A 19,566-nucleotide genomic window follows, 5' to 3' on the forward strand; every position below is an offset into this window, starting at 1 on the left:
GTGGGAGAAATTAAATCTCAGACGGGAGAACGGGAGATTTTGCAAAAATGGGTTTTCGGCGGGAGATCTCCCGTCGAAAACGGGAGAGTTGGAGTCTCTGTGAATGAATATGAATGACTCAGAATGAATGAATGTCATTAGTGTGTTTGTTTGTTTTTTTCCCTTGCGTCTAGCACTCTTCACTCTAGTATTTTTACTTTAGTTAGCATGGAAGAGATGATGTTACCTTCTACGCTGGAAGATCGCGTTTTTGCGCGATAGATCGACAACTTTTATCGTTTCAAAACACTCTTCCCTCATATCTATACTTCTATAATAAATACACCCGTAATGTGTTTTCAGAAGTAAGTTTCAGGGAAAGGGCATTGAAAGAGGCTAAAGGTTTTGCACGTATGATTCATTGTAATATGGCTGAGCACAGGTGACGGGCTTCGAAGAGCACATCCTGTCGAGAGAAGTTAAGACCTGACATCCTAGTACCAGGATCTAAATTAAGAATGGAACTGAAGGACGAACGCATTGAGCTTCTGAGAGGCAAAGCAGGTAATATTTTGATGGACAGAGAGAAGGCTAAACCTTGAGATTTAATCAGCTCTGACTGTCCGATACTGCGTGAACCACATACACATTCCCATCATTGACAATACTCGTGGAGTGGGGCTGTTGGGTATGGGGGCGAGTTTTGCGACGCCGTGTGTGTAGTCCTACGTATAGTGTCTTGTGTGCCGTATATCATTCTGCTATGTCACCAATTTAGGCCGTGTGCACTCTCCAAAAAGTTGGGAAATGTGAAGGAGTTTGAATGCGTACACTGAAACCTAAAAAATTTGCAACTAAAAATAAAAAATTTGAATGAGTGACCATGCCACATGCCAATTTTCAGAGTGGATACGTAGACCTCTATCCATCAGTCACTCTGGCTCTGCTCTGTGTGCGTGTGTGCTGCACTGCTGGCGCTGGCCTGGGCCTGGCTGGATTTTTTATTATTTCTTTTGTTCAGATAAATGTTGTTTACTATGATTTGAGTTTGACCTAACCAGAGACTCCAACCCAAAGTACCTTCTGATCTGGAGATTCTCCCGCCTGAAACCCCTAGCAAACGGGAGACTCAAAGTTGATGTGTGCGAAGCGTGAAATTCCCAGGGTTCTACAGTCAGTTCGGGAAACCCACTCACAAGGGGGGCCCCTCCTTATAAGTAACTCGTCCCCCTTTTAAGTAACCCCGTCCCCCTTATAAGTAACCCCCGCGGCACCCCGTATAAGGAGTCTCCACGCTTTTTTGCAATGCAACGCGAAAATGAAAGGACTGCGGCAATTCGCTTGATTATGTCCATAAAGCTTCACAAGTTTCATAGTTACTCACGAAATTTGAGCAAAATCGGTTCGAGGCATCATATCTAAAATCATGGATTTAAATGCGATGTCAAACAACCCATGCGAATGCTGAAATGCGAGCGATTACTGGCGTGAGTGTCGCCAGGCGCGGCGGCGCGGCAATGCTTGAGTGCCGACGTGGCAACTGAGTACGGACGAGACTTTCGTACTCAGTCGCCATTGCGAAAGCACGTGAAAATAGCGGGCGCACATGCATTGGCCGCAAACAAGATTGCAATTCTGGCGGTGTTGTTGACGTCTTTCTCGTGCTTTTCTCATTTTTTTTCAATGGTAACATCCACTTTCCGAAAAAAATGGCGGCCCACATCGGCACGCGAAAGTTCTATTTTACGTGAGGATATGTTTTCAAAATCCATGAACATCGAGAAAACGACAAAAAATCCAGTTTCTTGGACCATTGTTTCTTAACTGTTATGTTAAGAAGTACCGAAAATTTTATTTTGGATGGGATATGTTGTCATTTAGGTGAGAAAATTTCACTTTCGTCAGAGATCATGCCTATTTTATCGGTTGGTTTTTGTTGATTGCTAGTGTGTTAGTATATGTGTAGTGTGCATGTGACAGAGCAATTCTGTGTTTAGCGGGATATTACCATGTATGTTGTACCTGCCGCGAACGGCTGCACGGCCGCTTACTGCCGCAGTTACTCTAGTCCAATTAGAGGTCTGTTGACAACAGGATACGGGGAACTTTTGGTTCCACTAATAGTCCATTTTTGTCCAAATCTATGACTTTAAATGATTCAGTCAGGAGGGATCTGCGAGAACGACAACTGCTCTGTTGGATGCATTTGAAACCTCTGCACTTGCACGAGTCGGTATACAGTGGACATAGCCTTTTGACTAGGCACTCTTGCTGCGCGACATCGTGTGGCGCCTGATCGCTCTAACTCTCTGCTTGTGTGGGCGTATTCCATTTCACTCAAATCCTTTCGCTTGCCACTACACAGTGCACAGCGAAAGGACGTTTTTCAAAGGCTAAAGACATAGCGACTCTCATGCATTAGAATCATACTGCCAATGCGCACAGTGCCACATGAAGGTTGCATCAAAAGTCAAAAGATGAATGGGAGGTATGGAGATGAACTCGTAGAAAAACGTCTTTTCAAAACCACATGGGATCAGTGTGGAGATGAACAAGTGAATGTACGGTATGAATTAGGTAAAAAACGTAAAAGTAAGCCTATTGCTAGTGAAATATGTAACTTACAGAGGCGCGAAAATTTGTGTCTCTTTTTCACCATACGCATACAGAGATAGCACTCTTTTGACTCAGGGCGTTGCCACAGTATAACTGTGTGAAGGAGTACCCAGGGGGCTAAGTTTGACCTTGTCATTCATTGGTTAATAAAGATAATGTATGAAATAAAACCAAATTTTGGTTAGACATAGTACTTGATAGAGTCTGTTACTTTAGTGATGAATTACTAACAACAACATGTAGAATGACTCTTGACTGACAGTTTAGAGTATTCTACAAGTTAAAGTGTAAGTAAAGAATGAAATTGAATAATGCCCAAATGAAGTTTTTCATCTCCTAACTTGTGAGTTGTGGATTATCAATGTACCCTGATATTTGTACTCAAAATATTGTTACATGGGAGTACTGAATCGCAGGAAAAACTTTTTTAATGGCATTTCGTAGACAGTACCCTTCTCTCTGTTTTCATACAGGCAAACACATGATTTGTCTTTTCATGCTTTTAGTTTTCACAATCAAGGAAATGTTGCATGGTCATTTGTACCACTGCTGAAGTCTAAACTGTAACATGATGAATATATGAAAATGTGCTGCGTATATTTGATGACTCAAAACCACAGATATAGACTAGTTAGTATCATGCAACTTGCTGAGTACCTCTATGCTACGTCATTCAGAGTGCACTACAAGTATTATCAGAAGCAGTAAGCAAGTACTGTTTATCAGTTCTCACCTGAAAGTAATTTTCTTGATTATGATAATACAATTGTACATCCCTCTAGTACATGTTATATGACCAATTTAGTACAGGAAGGGCACTAACTTCACAGGCTTTGTTTATATCAGTTTCTTAAATGATGTAACATTTACATGTATTTTTGTCCATATTTATGCATCATCCACTTCACTTTTTAAGGATACTGAGTATCAAACTGTCAATGACACCAGTATTTGCTTGACAAAAGACAAATTTTAGCAGTACTCTCATGATTACACCTTATTTTGATATTTCCCTGTTTGTGTATTAACAAGCTAAGATTTTGCAAGTAAGGGGAAGAATAAGTAATCATATGTAATTTCCTCACCTGTGATTCTTTCCTCTCTGGTCAATAGGACTTGGGTTTAACATCAAAGGAGGACTGGACCAACCTCTGATTCCAGGTGACACAGGTATTTTTGTGACCAAGATCAGAGAAGAGGGTGCAGCAGCTAAAGATGGTCGACTACAGCGAGGAGACAAAATCCTTGAAGTAAGATCACTGGTGGCTTGTGCCTGATGATAACATGAGTGCTTAAGAACACACAGTATAATGTACTATGCTTTTTCATGTCTTCAGATGACATTTTTGATTTTTTCTTTGTAATGCTGCAATTTGAGGAAACAAAAACTTGCTGAATTTGTGCATTTGTATCCATAAGACCAAGGTTCAGAATGTGCTACTACTACTGCCAGTATTACCTACACTGTTTGGAGGGAAAGTGTTGTGAAAGATACGATATTAGATGAGATGTTTTCTTAGTGTCTGACATGTTTGTTTTTGCCTGTGATTTCCAGCACAAATTATCACTAGCTATTGGGTACTTTCAAAAAGAGTTACAGTAGCTGCCAATTTGCATCACTCGCTCATCCTTCGTAAGGAAATACATGTACCACTAATGTTGCATTGCTACCATTCATCACAAACTGTATGGTTGGGTGTCCTATACATCGACACGCTAACGTTTTTCTATGAATAGAAAATTAAAGTATCTCACTATTTGCCTGAAATTTTACTCATATGTGAAAAAAAATATATACTCGGAATTCACAAGCGTGCATTGAAAATGCAGTTTGAGGTACGTGCTCTAAGATAACTGCTTTTAATGCGTGAGGTGTTATGTTCGGATACTCAGTTGTGCTATAATACTTTGAAACCCACACCCCTGCCCTCTATTGCCAATACGTTTAAAGTGCACGTAATGCTTTTCCAACATGTATTTATAATCTACGGCATCATTGTAGTGCTGTTTGTTTGTTTTTGTTTTTTATTATCAGGTTTTTCAGTAATACACCGTTGTATTTTGATATTTCCAAAATCCACAGTGAAGAATAGAAAAAAAACTCACTTAGTCTCATGTGTGCATGTTCATTCTTTACACGTGATGCTGTAAATGGAGGGGTGTCGGTTTCAGTGTACAGTGTTGATGTGTTGGACACCTACCATACATGTCCATTCTTTTTCAGCTCCATCTTATTTGTTGTCCTCACAGATTAATGGCGAAGATGTTAGGAAAGTACCTCACAAGAGGGCGGTGGAATTGTTTGTTGGTGCTGGCGAATCAGTGAGCCTACTGGTAACACACAATGCTGAGGCAGTTCTCCGGGTAAGTTGTCCATCCACCTTGGGACAGAGAGTTGTGCCAGATGGGGTCGGTTTGATTCCTCTGTTCTACAGGTGCCATTAGAAAACTTTAGAAAGTAGAACTCCACTTCATGTACAAGTTGTCTTATATGTGAGGAAAACGTAGAGTAAAGTCAGATGATGAGAGTGGCAGGTGTTTCATCAAACTTACACCATAGGATTAAAAAAGGCACAGAATAATAAGTTTAACATGTTCTTTGCTGAATACTAATACATGAAGTGACATTGATCGCAACCACAGATACAAATTAGAAGATGCAGGTATGCCAAAACTTCACAGCTCTCTTATAGGATTTGAATACTGTACACATAAAACTGACAATTTTATTTTGTTTTAAGTCGATGATTTAACAGCTACATCTCATTTCTCCCAAGCACTCACTTTTTGTAATAGGTAGAGAGAAGACTTGTATAATTAGATGCAAAGGATACAACTTATTCTTAAGTTATTAACTTCATGCATGCAAGGAGTTAGTGTGTGCATGTTTGTGTGTCTAGTGTCAACGTCTTTACTGAGACCTAGCCCCTGCAAGCATCTGCTTTTCTGTATGTTTCCCCACACATTATCTTTATTTCCAATTACAAATATGAAGTAAGTCAGACTGATCGAAGTGCATCAGCAACTTTGATTATTATGTAAAGTTCATTCTGTATATGTGGGGTTTTTCACATTTTAGTCGGTGGTATTGTTTAATCTGTGTGTGTATGTTATGAAGGTAATTGGGAAAAAACTCAGTTAATGAAAAAAATGATAAATAAAAATGTTGGACAAAAAAATTTAGTAAAGAAATTTATGTAGGTCAGTGGGAGACATGAGATGATGTCATCAACTCATCTAATCTGCATATATGTTTTGCCATCTAATATACATGTAGCTGTTTTGTGATACACATACTGTATATATATTTTTGTGATAATATGTGAAACTTTAAATTCTGTAACTGTTTTAGGTCTGATTTTGATAAAGCCTCTATCATTCTCTATTTGATGTTTACCACTCGTATGTTACTACATAGTATTACCAATGTGAACTACTTGGATAGTATTACCAATGTGAAGGTGATGTAGAATCACATTACATGTAACTCCCCATCCTCAGTAACAAAATACTCATGCAATTTATTCAATTGCTTTGTTTTACATACATGAATTATGCATTGTATTTTAGTGTCATCACATTTCCTACAATGTATCTTAGATTTGAAGATTGCATGCAATTTCAGTGCTTAATAGTGTACTGTAATGTATAGCCAGGTAAATTGTGTACAATGAATGTACATCCTTCCCTAGAGTAATGAGGGGTGTGTGTCTCAATGTACTTGAAAGGTTTCTGTCACGTCTGAATTCCCATGCAGAAGGAATACGAAGAGGCCCAGGCCAAAGCAGCAAGCTCCTCGGGTGGTTCTCGACTCCAATGGTTGGTGGTCATCGGTGTGGCGATAGCAGTGGGAGCATTTGTCTTGATACGGACAAGAAGGCGCTAGCCTCTCCCCAGATCTTTTAGAGTATTCAGATTTATATTTCTACCTATCTACTTTGTTACTTGACTTGATATGTTTACATGTTGACATCATGATACAGACAAAGGAAACTTTGAATCTTATACAGACTCTGACAAAGTCTCAGCTCTCCTTGCCATCTCTCTGCGCTGTTTGATAATTTTATATTTTTGGGGGTAGTCAGGTCAACTAACACTGTACAATGTTTTGTCTCTCAGCTTGTAGTATATGTGGGTTGATTAGAGGTAAGAGTATATGTTGCACTTCATAGTATGACAAAATGTGTAAACATGCCCATAACAGATGTGAACCAAGATGTGATGGGTAATGCACTGAAGTGCCAAAAATTCAGTCTTTTGTGTAGGCATATACTGAGTATATGTTTGGGTCTTGTAGGCGGGACCCCTGAGTAGCAGTTGTTATGTAACATGTTTATCTATGATAAAACAAGTATTACCATATCATTCTCTGTCCAAGGCTGGTATAAGCTGTTTAATGCATTTCAAAGCCGAGTATACAGTGAGTGGTACCCGTTTGTACCAGACACATCCTGTACAGGTGTCTCCGTTCTGTAACTATGGGTTAGGACAGTAAATGGAGCCAAGAAGATGATTTTTGTTTTCATGGAGTTTGGTCGGAGGAGCAAGTATTCCTTGGTGTGCTAAAAAAAACAAACAAATAACAAACATGATTTGATGAGTCAGGAATTCTGTATGGAATTTAAAGTATGTGGATGATGTTCTACTTATGATGTACTTGTGAAAACAAATTTCAATATGCATCAGCCATATAAAAATGTACTTGCAGCTACAATGCATTTGAAGGAAGGGAAGTTGCTCAATCTGTGTATAATTATGAATATCCAGCCACTGGCATTGTTTACAGTTCTTTTATGGAGTCTAATTCATATTTTGTTTTCACTGATCTTTAGTTGATAGTAAATTTTGTTTTTATTCATTGTAGTTGCAAATGTACATGGGCATACTGAAGCGTGAAGGCTGCTGTATACGCCATATATTTTATTAAATAGCGAGTCTAACTTTTTGCAAATCGTCACTTCCCAAGAAAGTCGTGAGTGGTTAAATTCACAATCTTGGAGTACAGTAATGAATGGAGAAATGTATGCATGCATGTCACATTCATGTTGGGATCAGAGTTAATGTTTTCACATGTTGTTAAATTGATGAAAAGCACCAGACTCCTGAAATTCATGAAATATATGGTGTATACAGTATTACACTTCAAAAAAAAAAAAAAAAAAAAAAAAAGACGGTGCTTTAACTGTTAAAAATGTACAAGTGTAGAAATATTCCCTTTGAGGATGTCTTTACAAGTCATTTTATTTGAATGAAATTTGGATATTTGCAGTAACATCAGGGTAGATGCATGGTTTTAATTGCATGAAAATGAATGCTGAATTGAACTGAAGTGGAAGTTTGATGCCTGTGGTTTGCAGAAATTGTGTTTCTCTGCAAGGGTAATGATGTCGCAAGACATACAAGTTTGCAGTCTTTAAATGAAAAGGTCATCATAACATTTGATACGGGAAACAGATAGCCTTCACATACAAACAAACACACATACACATATGTAGTATCTTCTTCATCTCACTCTAATTTTTTTTGTGTGTGTGTTCTTGTTTACCCTTAACTTTTTACGGTTTTAATGTATTGCTTCCTTTGGGCAAACAGATTGGACAGAGCCCTGACTAGTGGTGTCCACAAAACTCCTCCTATCAAGGCCCTGACTTTCTTGAATAGTTCAGTATTTGACTAGACATAAAAAAATCAGGGACTCGAAGTGTACAAGGATTTGCATTGATTTTATTTTTTTAAGGCAAATTATAGTAAAGGCAGTTACTGCTGTAACAACCAAAGTACTGACAGCTGAAAGGCTGTTTCACAGTTGCTTCCAAGGAAACTGCAGTGACTGTGCTGTTGTAAACTGTTTTGTTTAACTCTTTATGTGCCATGGTGGAAACCCCCTGTGTGCCACGTTATTCTGAGACACGAAGGTAGCCATGCTTTGAGAAAGAATTCTGTTTTTCCAATTTATATAACTTCTACAAATTTCTGTTAGGATGGGCATAATAGTAGGCAAAGTTAAAGAGGAATGCCAAGCTTCGTTTCGATATATTATTGTATGACGAATCTATTTTCAAATTTTCTTTTGAATGACCAGTTGCTACATTAGTATAAAGGCATGACTTTTGCATATAAAACCGTGACAGAAACTTAGAATGTACGAGCAAATCTAGTTGGGAACATCGCTTGATAGTCAATCTCCACATAGAATGCAAGCCGTATATAAGAGGAACAAAAGCACGAGAAACGCTTTCATTGTGCCGCGGGATTAGCAGTAATTAGCGGTTTATCGATCGGTCTTGGCGGCTTTGTTTGTTGAGCAGAATATGCGAAGTTGGCAAGCCGTCGACTGAGTCGGACGTGCGAACGTGGCACATAAAGAGTTAACAACTTGAAGATATTTAAATGATGTACGAAGTCCTGTAAATCAAGAAATTTTCACATGCGTCAAACTTTCACAAATTTTGGGAGGAAGAAAGATTCACAGAAGTAAAATCCATACTATAGTTTTTGTGTATACAATACATTGAAAGCCAGTTGCACTGTGCGAAAGTTTCATGCAGCGAAAAAGGCCGTCGGCTCCACTTGTGTTTCATTCAAGTTTCATTTTGCAAGGTTTCTGGTTTTACAGTACAGTATGTCCCAAAAACAATTACAATCAGATTTTTGCAATGAAAACTTCCAATATGATTAGGCTGTCTAAATGCTACTTCAGGTTCTTAAAATATAACATCTGAGCTATATTTTGCAGAAAACCCCATTCAATTTGGTTAAGTTGTCACAGAGAAATGTGGATCTTTGTAAAGCATGTCATGGGTCTGATTCTTCCAAATTTAGCACTCATGGATGCTCTTGGTAGTGCATTATGTTTGAACACAATGGACAGAACTTGGAGGGAAGGGATTCCTGACATGCTTTACAAAACTCCTCATTTCTTATTGACCACTGAAGCAAATCGGATAGGGTTTTCAGTAAGATGTGGGTAATAAGATGTAGTTTCATACCCTGAAATTTTATTTGGATTGATTCACTATTTCTAAAGTTACCATTGCAGAGGATCCCATTGTATTTTTTTTTTTTTTTGACATATGGTACAGTGTATTGCATATCGTATGGATGACCGAGAGGCACATTTCTTGCTCTGCACTCAAAGTCATAAGTGGGCATTTTACATCAAGGTCTGTCTTGACACGATATACATTATGCTGCTACATGGGTGTGTATTGGTGGGATCCCATTACTGTATTCTGATGTTTGCTTTGCAGAGGTTTCATGTGATTTTTATTTTCCTCTTTTTTGTTCAGCCACATGGGCAGGTTTGATGTGTTGGGCTGTCATGACACTTTGCATGCTCTTTGACCTGTCTGTCATCTGTTTGTGAAGCATCTACAATGTTCCTTTCTGGAACCACTTTGAGTAATAACAGGAAGCAATGTCGTAAAGGTGACTTCCTCCCAATTCTTACTAGTTCCCAGGTACTTCCCATAACAATGTTACATCTCCAGATCCTCATCAGACTCTTCTATCTGTATATTTCTGGCAACTTTCTACTTGGAGGGTAATGTAATTCCATGCCAAACTTTGTAACATACCCTGACAATGCTTTGTACATAATGATTGTAATACCCTCTCGATATAATCCAATGGTATTATATCCCGGTAGTCTGGGTGTATGCACTGTGTAAAATTACTACAGCCATATAAAGTACAATGTACATGCTACCAATATATTTTAATCTTTTTAATCATTTTTGTGTGAGAAGAGTGTTTCACACATCTCGGGCACATCAGTGAGCAGGAAGAAGGCCTCACTTTAAATGAGCCAGCAGTGTATGCTTCGTGTATATACTCATATATTTTCAGAAAATCTTCTTGTAACTGTTAGTGTTTCGATGCATGGTGTACACTGTATATGTGACCGCCATTTGGGAGTTGCTTGTACCCTGCAGACCATCCAGCCCAAGTGGAAATGGATGTCTGTGTAGATGACAAAGATTTACTATCCATGTCACAGAATTAGAGGCAAATGCCAAGTTGATCTTATTAGGATCAATGTAGACAATCGTGATTACACTGTACCAATGTTCCTTGAGAAAGTCGTTGTATTGGTACCATTGGTTCTGTTTTGACCTTTGTGTCTGGCTTAAGGATATACATCATAATTACTGCAATCGATATCAGATATTAAACAAAATGAGATGTCTGTGCATATAAAAAAATTGCAACACAGGACAACACAGTTGTGGGTCTAGAATTCTTGATGCCAAATGTTCCGTGTACAGAGGGGCCAGGAAGGAAGAACTTTGGGTGCCTCCCTCCCCCCCTCCCCCCCTCCCCCCCCCCCCCCCCCCAAAAAAAAAAAAATGGCTCCTTCATCCATGACACTGACAACAAAAATAACAGCGGGAGATTATGTGTGGAATCTGTGTAAGATGAATGATGTTTAAACACTGAATGACAAACACTACGATGTGAATAAATGATTGATGTGGTTATCCGGAGAGAACTTGTTTTCCGGTTCAGGAAAAGACAAAGAAAGAAAAAAAAAAACATTCTCAGTGTCCTTGCTTTGTGTTTTTGTCATGTACTGGTTGGTTTCTATGCCAGAGAGTTATGAATACAATGTAAGGTCAGGAAGAGGTCAAGAAAGAGGTCAAGAAAGAGCCTACAGAATGTACAGTGCAGAGGGAAATTTTATACACGTACATAACATTGTGTAATATACAAATAGTGAATGGTCACGAGTGCAATGGCACAAGATTTCGCACGAGGTGAAAGATTGAGGCGCTCTATTCAACGAGGCGAAGCTGAGTTGAATAGTGCGCCTCATCTTTCACCGAGTGCGAAATCTGGTTCCATTGCATGAGTAAAGACCACACACTATTTGTTTTATACAACACCTTGAACGTCAGCAGATTTGGTACTCACAGATTCTTGAATTTAGCACAGAAATGGCAACCATTTTCTGTGAAAGACTAATGAGTAGCCTCACAGTCGCAGTCACCGTTTATGTACATGTAAGCAGAGACTCCAACCCGAAGCACCTGATCTGGAGATTCTCCCGCCTGAAACCCCTAGCAAACGGGAGACTCCAAGTTTATGTGCGCGAAGCGCAAAGTTCCTTGGTTTATAGATGCTCTCTGGTGCTATCTAAGGCTTATTTTTGCAACATACGATAGCAATAAGTACAACATCCGATCCAACGGGAGACATTGAGCCAGGGCGGGAGAAATTAAATCTCAAATGGGAGAACGGGAGATTTTTCGGCGGGAGAAAAATGGGAGAGTTGGAGTCTCTGTGTAAGTATGCGAAACGAAGTTGTTTACAAAAATGAGTGACAAAAGTAACGCTTGATATTGCGCTTGTAATTGTTGAGTGCATGCGGCACATGTTTGTTTATTGTGACATCAGAGCGCGTGCAATGGAACATTTTGGTCAAACAAAATTGCACTGCTGACAGCCAGAGCGTGCAATGGAACTTTTCACTAAATGTCACGTGATGGGTAATCAACCAATCAAATAGCTACATTTTAAATAGGTGTTGTATAAAGTGTTACAATATTGCCATCAGAAACTTTGCACAATCTACATGTATTCGAGACTTTGCTCTCAAACACGTGAATGATGAGTTACATCCAAGGAAGTAGAAAAAAAAAAAGAAGGAATACCAATTAATGTATCAATTTCTCACTTGGGTACTGCATGCCGCTTTGGCTAACCTCATGATTACATGTACACTATTCTCAAATACTGCATTAAGACAACAATGGGAGGGTAATTTCATAAACGAGTTTGCAGTTTACACTGTAGTCTGCAGCAATTGTGAGCATGGCAGTAGCCAGCAAATGACTTATCAGAAATGAGTATTCATATTTTTGCCGTAGTAATGGCAATTACAGCTTTCAACACTTGTCATCTTTGATGAAATCAGCCTCTGCAATACTGAAGCTACTTTATGATTCCAGTGGTGCCAAACTTGGTGCATTGTCAAACTGAACTAGACAGGTTGGAATCCAGAATGTAGAATGGTACATTGGGCATAACATACAGTAGAGCCTACATTTACTTGAAGTTTTGGGATCCTAATTTTTTACTCACTAATAGAAGTTTCATATAATGACTGTTTTTTTACTTTTCTAACCATCACATAAACACAGAAATTCAGAAACTTAATCATGATCTCTACTAATCTTGACCATTCCCTGGCTTTAGTCTTGAAAATTTGAAGGTGTAATGTACACGAAGATACATGTACTGCGAACATTGCAATTCTGTTACGGCTTTGGCTACTGGGAAACCATGCAAAACTATGCATGTGGTTGAGGTGTGAGTTTTCTTTTGTATCCCTCTACGAATGAAATTAGACTGCTGATCTATAAAATTTGAACATGTGGGAAAAAAGAAACCATGGACTCAAACCTGTCATCTACTCCTTTCCTGGTAGCGACACTACCACCAGACTATCCCTGGTTGCCGGCAGTGACACAATGAACTTGGAACAAATACCCAAGCTCGGAAATTGCATCATTGTTATGTTAAGTAAACCAAAGCAGACATGGCATTAATGAAAGCATGGGATTATTAAACAGAGGGATGAAGGTTCTTAAAAATTATAGATAAGCAGTTGCGATCTTATAAATTTCATTCATAGAGGGAGACAAATTGAAGAAAAACTCACACCTCAACCTTTCCCTCACTCTCTGCTTAATAATCTCTCGCTTTCATTATGTGTGTGGTGTCCTAAAACTTAAATGTACTTAGAGATAAAATAGATAAAGGATACATAAAACCTTAATGAAAAGTACTCATCAGACTAAGATAATGTTCAGAGTTTCAGGTAATATCACGTCATTGACAGAATCTTGGTTTGGAATTTGTTTTTTATATTGTGGGTGTATCCAAGTAATCCAAAGATAAATATTTGAAAAATTAATGTAAAATATATAGCAAATATGAATATATTCATCATAAGTGATGTTGAGGGTATAATAAATCAACAAGCATCTGTACTGCATAGGTCCTTCAGTGAACACTAGACACAAACAAAGCAAGCTCTGGACTTCTAGAATGTCACATGTTTTCACAACTTGGAGATACATGTATTGTTACTGTAAGCATCTTTGCTGATCAGATGAGGTGAAAATGTCACTGCCTACCTCACAAGGCTCCCTTTAGCCTGCAAAGACAGCTTCGATTTCCCTTTATAAATTGAAACAATGTCAGAATGAATGATATCTACAACATGACCCGATTGAAGAGTTGTACATGTAATAGCTTTAAGGTACTGTATTGGAAGTTGCTAAATCACCAAGGAAGACATCATTTTCATATTTTAATCACATCATAATCTCCAATAATACTCTTGTGTGAAAACATGAAACAAAGATCTACAGTTTTTTTATTTATATATTAAGTCACTGAAGCGTCTTCCGTTTCATTAAATCCTAGTCAATTCAATATAACTTCTTGAATTTTTTTTTTCTCCCCACATTAGAGTAGCCCCAGCTTTCTGCACTTGTAGACGGACTCTGAAAAAGTACAAAGCTGACGAAGACAGACATGGAGGAACAACAAAGATTTGCAACAGCGCCATTTAATGCAGAGAATCACAGCAATGTTTCAGACATGATTTTTAACATACCAGGGGCCCATTTCATAAAACTTGTTGTCAGTGACAACTGCCACATTTCTGTGACAAATTTGCTCTCCGCCAATCAGATGCAAGGATTTCAGTAGCTTGTCATATCTATGACAACTTGCCACTGATGACAAGTTTTATGAAATGGGCCCCACAACTCCCTGCCCATCAGGGACACTCAAATACACTGGCCTCCAGTACAGGGAGGGGAGGGAACCCTCGCTCTCCCACACTCTTGTGTTTCTTAATTTCTTGAAGTATACTTTGGAGATAATAGGGCATGTTATTCGTTGGTTTAACATGTCCTTGTCATGTTTAATAATAAGAACACACGTACATACCTTCCAAATGATGTCTATTAATGATTTCACATTCAAGTTACAAAAAATAAAAAATAAATTTGGAAAGATTGTACAAATCACCAGAAATTTTAAAAATGTTATTGTCTAAAACTTTTTTTATGATCACATGATCATGCTCAGTAACATAAAGAAGGTCTCCTTTAAATAAACATGTATCATATTGTCATATGCCTTTAAGGCTGCTCTAAGTATACACGTATCACACACTTACACCTGTACTTTGTAACAAGACAATATTTCATGTGTTCATGATACCATGTAAGGCAAACAAAAATAAGCACTTCTAAAAGAGCTGAGAAGCCCCACATAAATTATCTATCATAACTTGATACATTACAAATAACATCAAACCTCAGAGGTTGTAAATGACAATTTTACCTTAAAGGCATTGGCAATTGTGAACTAGCTTTTTATATAATAAATCATAACAGATATATCGTTTATATAAAATTTGCTCAACATTTCATGAACTTGAAGTCATAATCACACGTATTCTAATGAAGAATCAATACATCCATGCTATCAAAAACACCCTACCGAACACATATGACTAAATGAAGGTCAAAATTGTTTGCCTATTTGTTATCAAAATACATATCCTAAGACATGTATGCTGTTCTTTGGAAATTTTCTGTACCTTTAAGGTACTGTTTACCATCGGGAGCAATGATTTAAAAAAATGTTCAAGATATATTTGGTGCATATGTGTAGGTCAGTTGTATCACAAAACATTATACCATATATGTAAAAAAGTTCATAACAAAGCCTAAAATATAAGGAGATATCACTATTTTCCTCACTAAACCATAACTGAAGACAGTTTAATCTAGTAACATTTATATTACAACTGCTGTTCACATTTTGTACATTTAACAGTACTTAACATTGATTATACAGATTCAAATTTGTGCATTGTTTTTTTTTATCCCAAACTCACACTTCAGCACTATTTTGAAGCACTGAAGCTGGGTTTTTGTTTCATTCGTAAATGGTAGATAATGCCCTTAATATACCTAATTTAGTGTACCCAGAACCATTGGCAGATCAGCAAGATGGAAAATCAAGGAAAAGAAAAGGGGCATCATCTGTCAGTACCTGACTGAACCCCTCCAACAAACAGCAAACAAACAAAACTCATTGTAATGCCATAGGTGGGTGCTTTCTCTCATCCTTTTCACTTAAGTTAGATCTTTGCTTTCTTGCCGAGCTGGGTGCAAATGGAAAGGTGTCTGTCGATGAACTTTTGATTTTTTTTTCTTCCAGATCCGAAGACCAGTATGGCCTTACCTGGTTGATATACATCTGTATACCATGTACAGTCATATCTCAATATTCATTGGCAGTGGGGGTGAGATGTTAATGATGGAGCACTGGCCAGCAAAGTATCTTTCTTACACTAATACAACTTAAGCACAGCAACACTGCATGCTTTTGCCCCCACTTCCATAGCATACATAAACATAACATATTGTATGGCCATGGAAGACCCATTGGGCACCAAGTAACACATATCCTCCATGATACAAATGTCAACCCCTTGTGAACAGTTGACTGGTTTTTCCTTTGCAAAGGCTACAGCATTGTCAAAATCTTGTATTAAAGAAACTGATTAACGTGCAACTTGCGACAAAATAGATATCTGTACTGGTGACACAAATCCTCCAGAACTAGGTAGTCCAGATTTTCTTATACTGCAATGTGCTATGTAAAATATTCTGCTCATTTATATGCAAAAAGTAATCTTTAGCTATCTACAGGTTTTAATCACTTCCTTGACATCTTAGAAACATGAATATGTTCTTTTCAAATGCAAATTCACTCATTGGTTAAACACAGCTGGGATACCTCTTAAATCCTTCCTTCTACAACAACAGAAATTGAAGCAGTATACAGAACATGACATACAATGTCACATGATTACCAAACCATTGACAAATAATCCCATTCAGTGTAATTGAACTCAACACAATGTTAATTCACAAGTTGTCAGTGAAGTTTTTGTCTTGGCAGTAAAAAATACAAACGCCCCACAAAACAGCAAATATCTTCAAACCAAATATTTTCTGTGTAATCATGAGAGTTGAAATCTTCCGGCAACAGGATAAAAAATAATCACACTTAGATCAAACTGCATGATTTACAACAAACTTTCCTGACATATGACTCAAACATACTGTATTCCTAAGAGAGAACATGATCAGACACTCAATGATCAAACAAGTCTATTGTTGTATCACTGGTTATGCTGATCACATTTCATCTGAGTAAAAAGGTATCTTGAATATAAATTTTAGATATCAGCAGAACACCAAGGGAATTATCTTTACAGCTTCATATTGAACAAAAAAAAACAACAAAAAAAAAACCAAAAACAATATGATATGCCTGGATGACAATCCAACAATGCCCCTAGGTGACACATCTTCATAATATACACAATCACTGTTCCTGTGGGACTTTACAGATCTGCTCTGCAATACTTAAAAAATATAATAGTATAAAATGAGTCTACAACAAGTAGATAACTACCAAAAGGCAACAAGTGCAACAATTTGGCACCTTTGATTCCTTGCTTATAATGATTTGGTGTTACAGAAATGGCACACACATCCAGTGTTTTTTTTTTCTCTCTCTCTCTCTAAAGCTATATAATACTGCCCAATTGATCATTGGTACAACAATCACCGCTTTTTACCATCAGTCAATACGATTTGTGCTGTGAAAGATCCAACAGTCCTTCTCAAGGTAATAACAAATTGTGCAACTTTGAGCCAAGAAATCAACAACCAGCAATATGGCAGTTGTTGCTTACAGCACAATTACTGATCTGACACTCACTCAAAGGATTAGTTTTTAGTGTCTCCTGGCTAATGCTTGAACATAAAGATCATCCCTAAAATAATATTTTAAAAAATGAACGGGAGGATCAGGACAAACACTCAAGTATGCAATTGCATGGCAGCACACTTTGGGCAGTGGTTCATTTCCCACTTAGACATTCTGACATCATTCTGGCAGATTATATTGAAGCCATAAGACAAAAAAAAAAAAAAGAAGGCAAATATATAAAAGAAGTTTGAACAACTAAATACCTGGTACAACAATGATGATTGGTATCTCCACCCTGCTCATTTCACTTCAGTGCATATATTTTACACCTTTCTGCTATTGTATAGTTATCTACCAAGCCTCAAATAAACACAACTTGCTCTGCTACTGTTCAAATTTAATCTGATTTGATCTTGAAGAAATCATTAGCAAAGAGACGTGACTTATGGCTTTCATCTTCAATCCTTCCACAAAATTATACTTCATCATCCATTACTTTGACAACATGGTACATTTCATCACCAAATTATTTCAACATCACTCCTAGAAGAAAATTGAAATTAAAAGATGAAGTGGTTTCCCCCTGCTTGTTCTCGCAAAATACAAGAAATACTTATAAGCTTGTGCCATATTTTGAGAACAAACAGGGGGTACAATGTTACAGGTAACTGATATCATAATGATAGAAAGTAACAATAATACCACGGGTGATGTGTCTCAATGTAACTAATACAACAGATTCAACACAGGACGGTATTTGTGATGTGCAGCGTAAACATTAAAAGCAAAGATTTAGTGGCTTACAACTTCTGACTAAACTTTTACAATGCTAACGACAACAGGAAACATATTCCTACAAATGCGTGATGGTAATATCACTACAAAAAAGGTGCTTAGTGTGAAAAGCATAAAGGCACAGTTCCATCAAAATCAGAGCAAGAACTGAATGAGGATTTATCAAATCTTTGGCGGCACTTCATGGCAATGACATTTCATTTGGGTAAGCTCATACAGTCAACCTTGCCTAAGTCAAATCAATTTGGACTGAAGAAATAGCTTTTACTTAGAAAACATTCGACTTATGAGGGACTATTCAAATCAGTAAAATATAAAGAGAAGAGGACATGAAAAGACCTGTTATGACAGGTCAACTTAAGCAAGTATGACAGTATCTGATATTTTCTGTTTGTTGCCAAACAAGCATAGCACAAAGTCAAATCATGCTCTTTATTTGAACTGAACATACCTAATTTTTATTTTTCATTTCTTCCCAACCCCACACAGTTTTGCTTACATTTTGTAGAAAATCTCACTCAATGCTGATATACCTTGTAAATTGTTTGCCAGGTGCAATTCAACAATTCCACTGCATAAAATTGTGGAAATTTGACACTATGAAAAATGAAAAAAAAAAAGAAAAGAAAAAGTAGCACAAGGCCATCACAAAATGCTAAAAAATTCATTTATGGAATTGTGGAAACTAGCATCATTGTGCCTGCATTTTTTCCCCTTACTTCTTTTTCTTCTGCCAATTGGCTCAAAACACAATTTAGGATATACTCCAGTATTCCTTTATTGATTGTGTGGAGATGGCACAGACTTTCACAAATTTGTTGCCCTATTGTGCATAAAATTATGCACAGGCATTGTGGGAAGCTTGTACTTTTATTAGACACGGGGTCAAACAACATCTGATCTGCGCTGCGAAGGGTACAGAGCAGCATGAACAGAAGAAGCAGTAAATCAGCATCCATTGCAAAATTGACTCCACACAAATCGGGGAGTCATCTATGCAATACATTTCATCAACTCAATGCTCCCTTAGAATGACTGAGAGAATTCTACCTTGTCTGGCAGTTAATGAAATTCATGCACATCAGGAGTGCAGTTTGCTGGTTAACTTAATACTAAAAAAGACACCAAGTTTGTCAGATAAAATCAAACAATGCAGACTACCTATTAAAGTAATGATCTTTACGATAATACTGCACCAAAATTGGCATCAATGTGAGCACCATTCTCTCGTTGCTGTACAAAAGAATACAAAAGATTTTATTTAAAAAAAAAAAACGGATATCTCACACACTGCAATGATGAGAATACAGGTAGCCATGGCAAAACCTTAACATGAAAGATTGAAATGAAATATGACATGGA

General features: G+C 37.6%; 1 protein-coding gene across 1 annotated transcript; it reads left to right on the plus strand.

The window, feature by feature from the left end:
* Window positions 1–414: 414 nt before the first annotated feature.
* On the plus strand, window positions 415–7,524 carry LOC139732749 (synaptojanin-2-binding protein-like). Its single transcript, XM_071643598.1, has 4 exons — window positions 415–543; window positions 3,709–3,845; window positions 4,846–4,959; window positions 6,353–7,524. Exons 1-4 carry the CDS (start codon window positions 498–500, stop codon window positions 6,479–6,481), a joined length of 426 nt encoding a protein of 141 aa, XP_071499699.1. The 5' UTR covers window positions 415–497; the 3' UTR covers window positions 6,482–7,524.
* The last annotated feature ends 12,042 nt before the right edge of the window (window positions 7,525–19,566 follow it).

Source organism: Diadema antillarum, unplaced genomic scaffold, assembly GCF_040938485.1.
Source record: "Diadema antillarum isolate AM-2024a unplaced genomic scaffold, OU_Dant_1.0 seq00000446_RagTag, whole genome shotgun sequence".
In the NCBI taxonomy this organism is placed as follows: Eukaryota; Metazoa; Echinodermata; class Echinoidea; order Diadematoida; family Diadematidae; genus Diadema; species Diadema antillarum.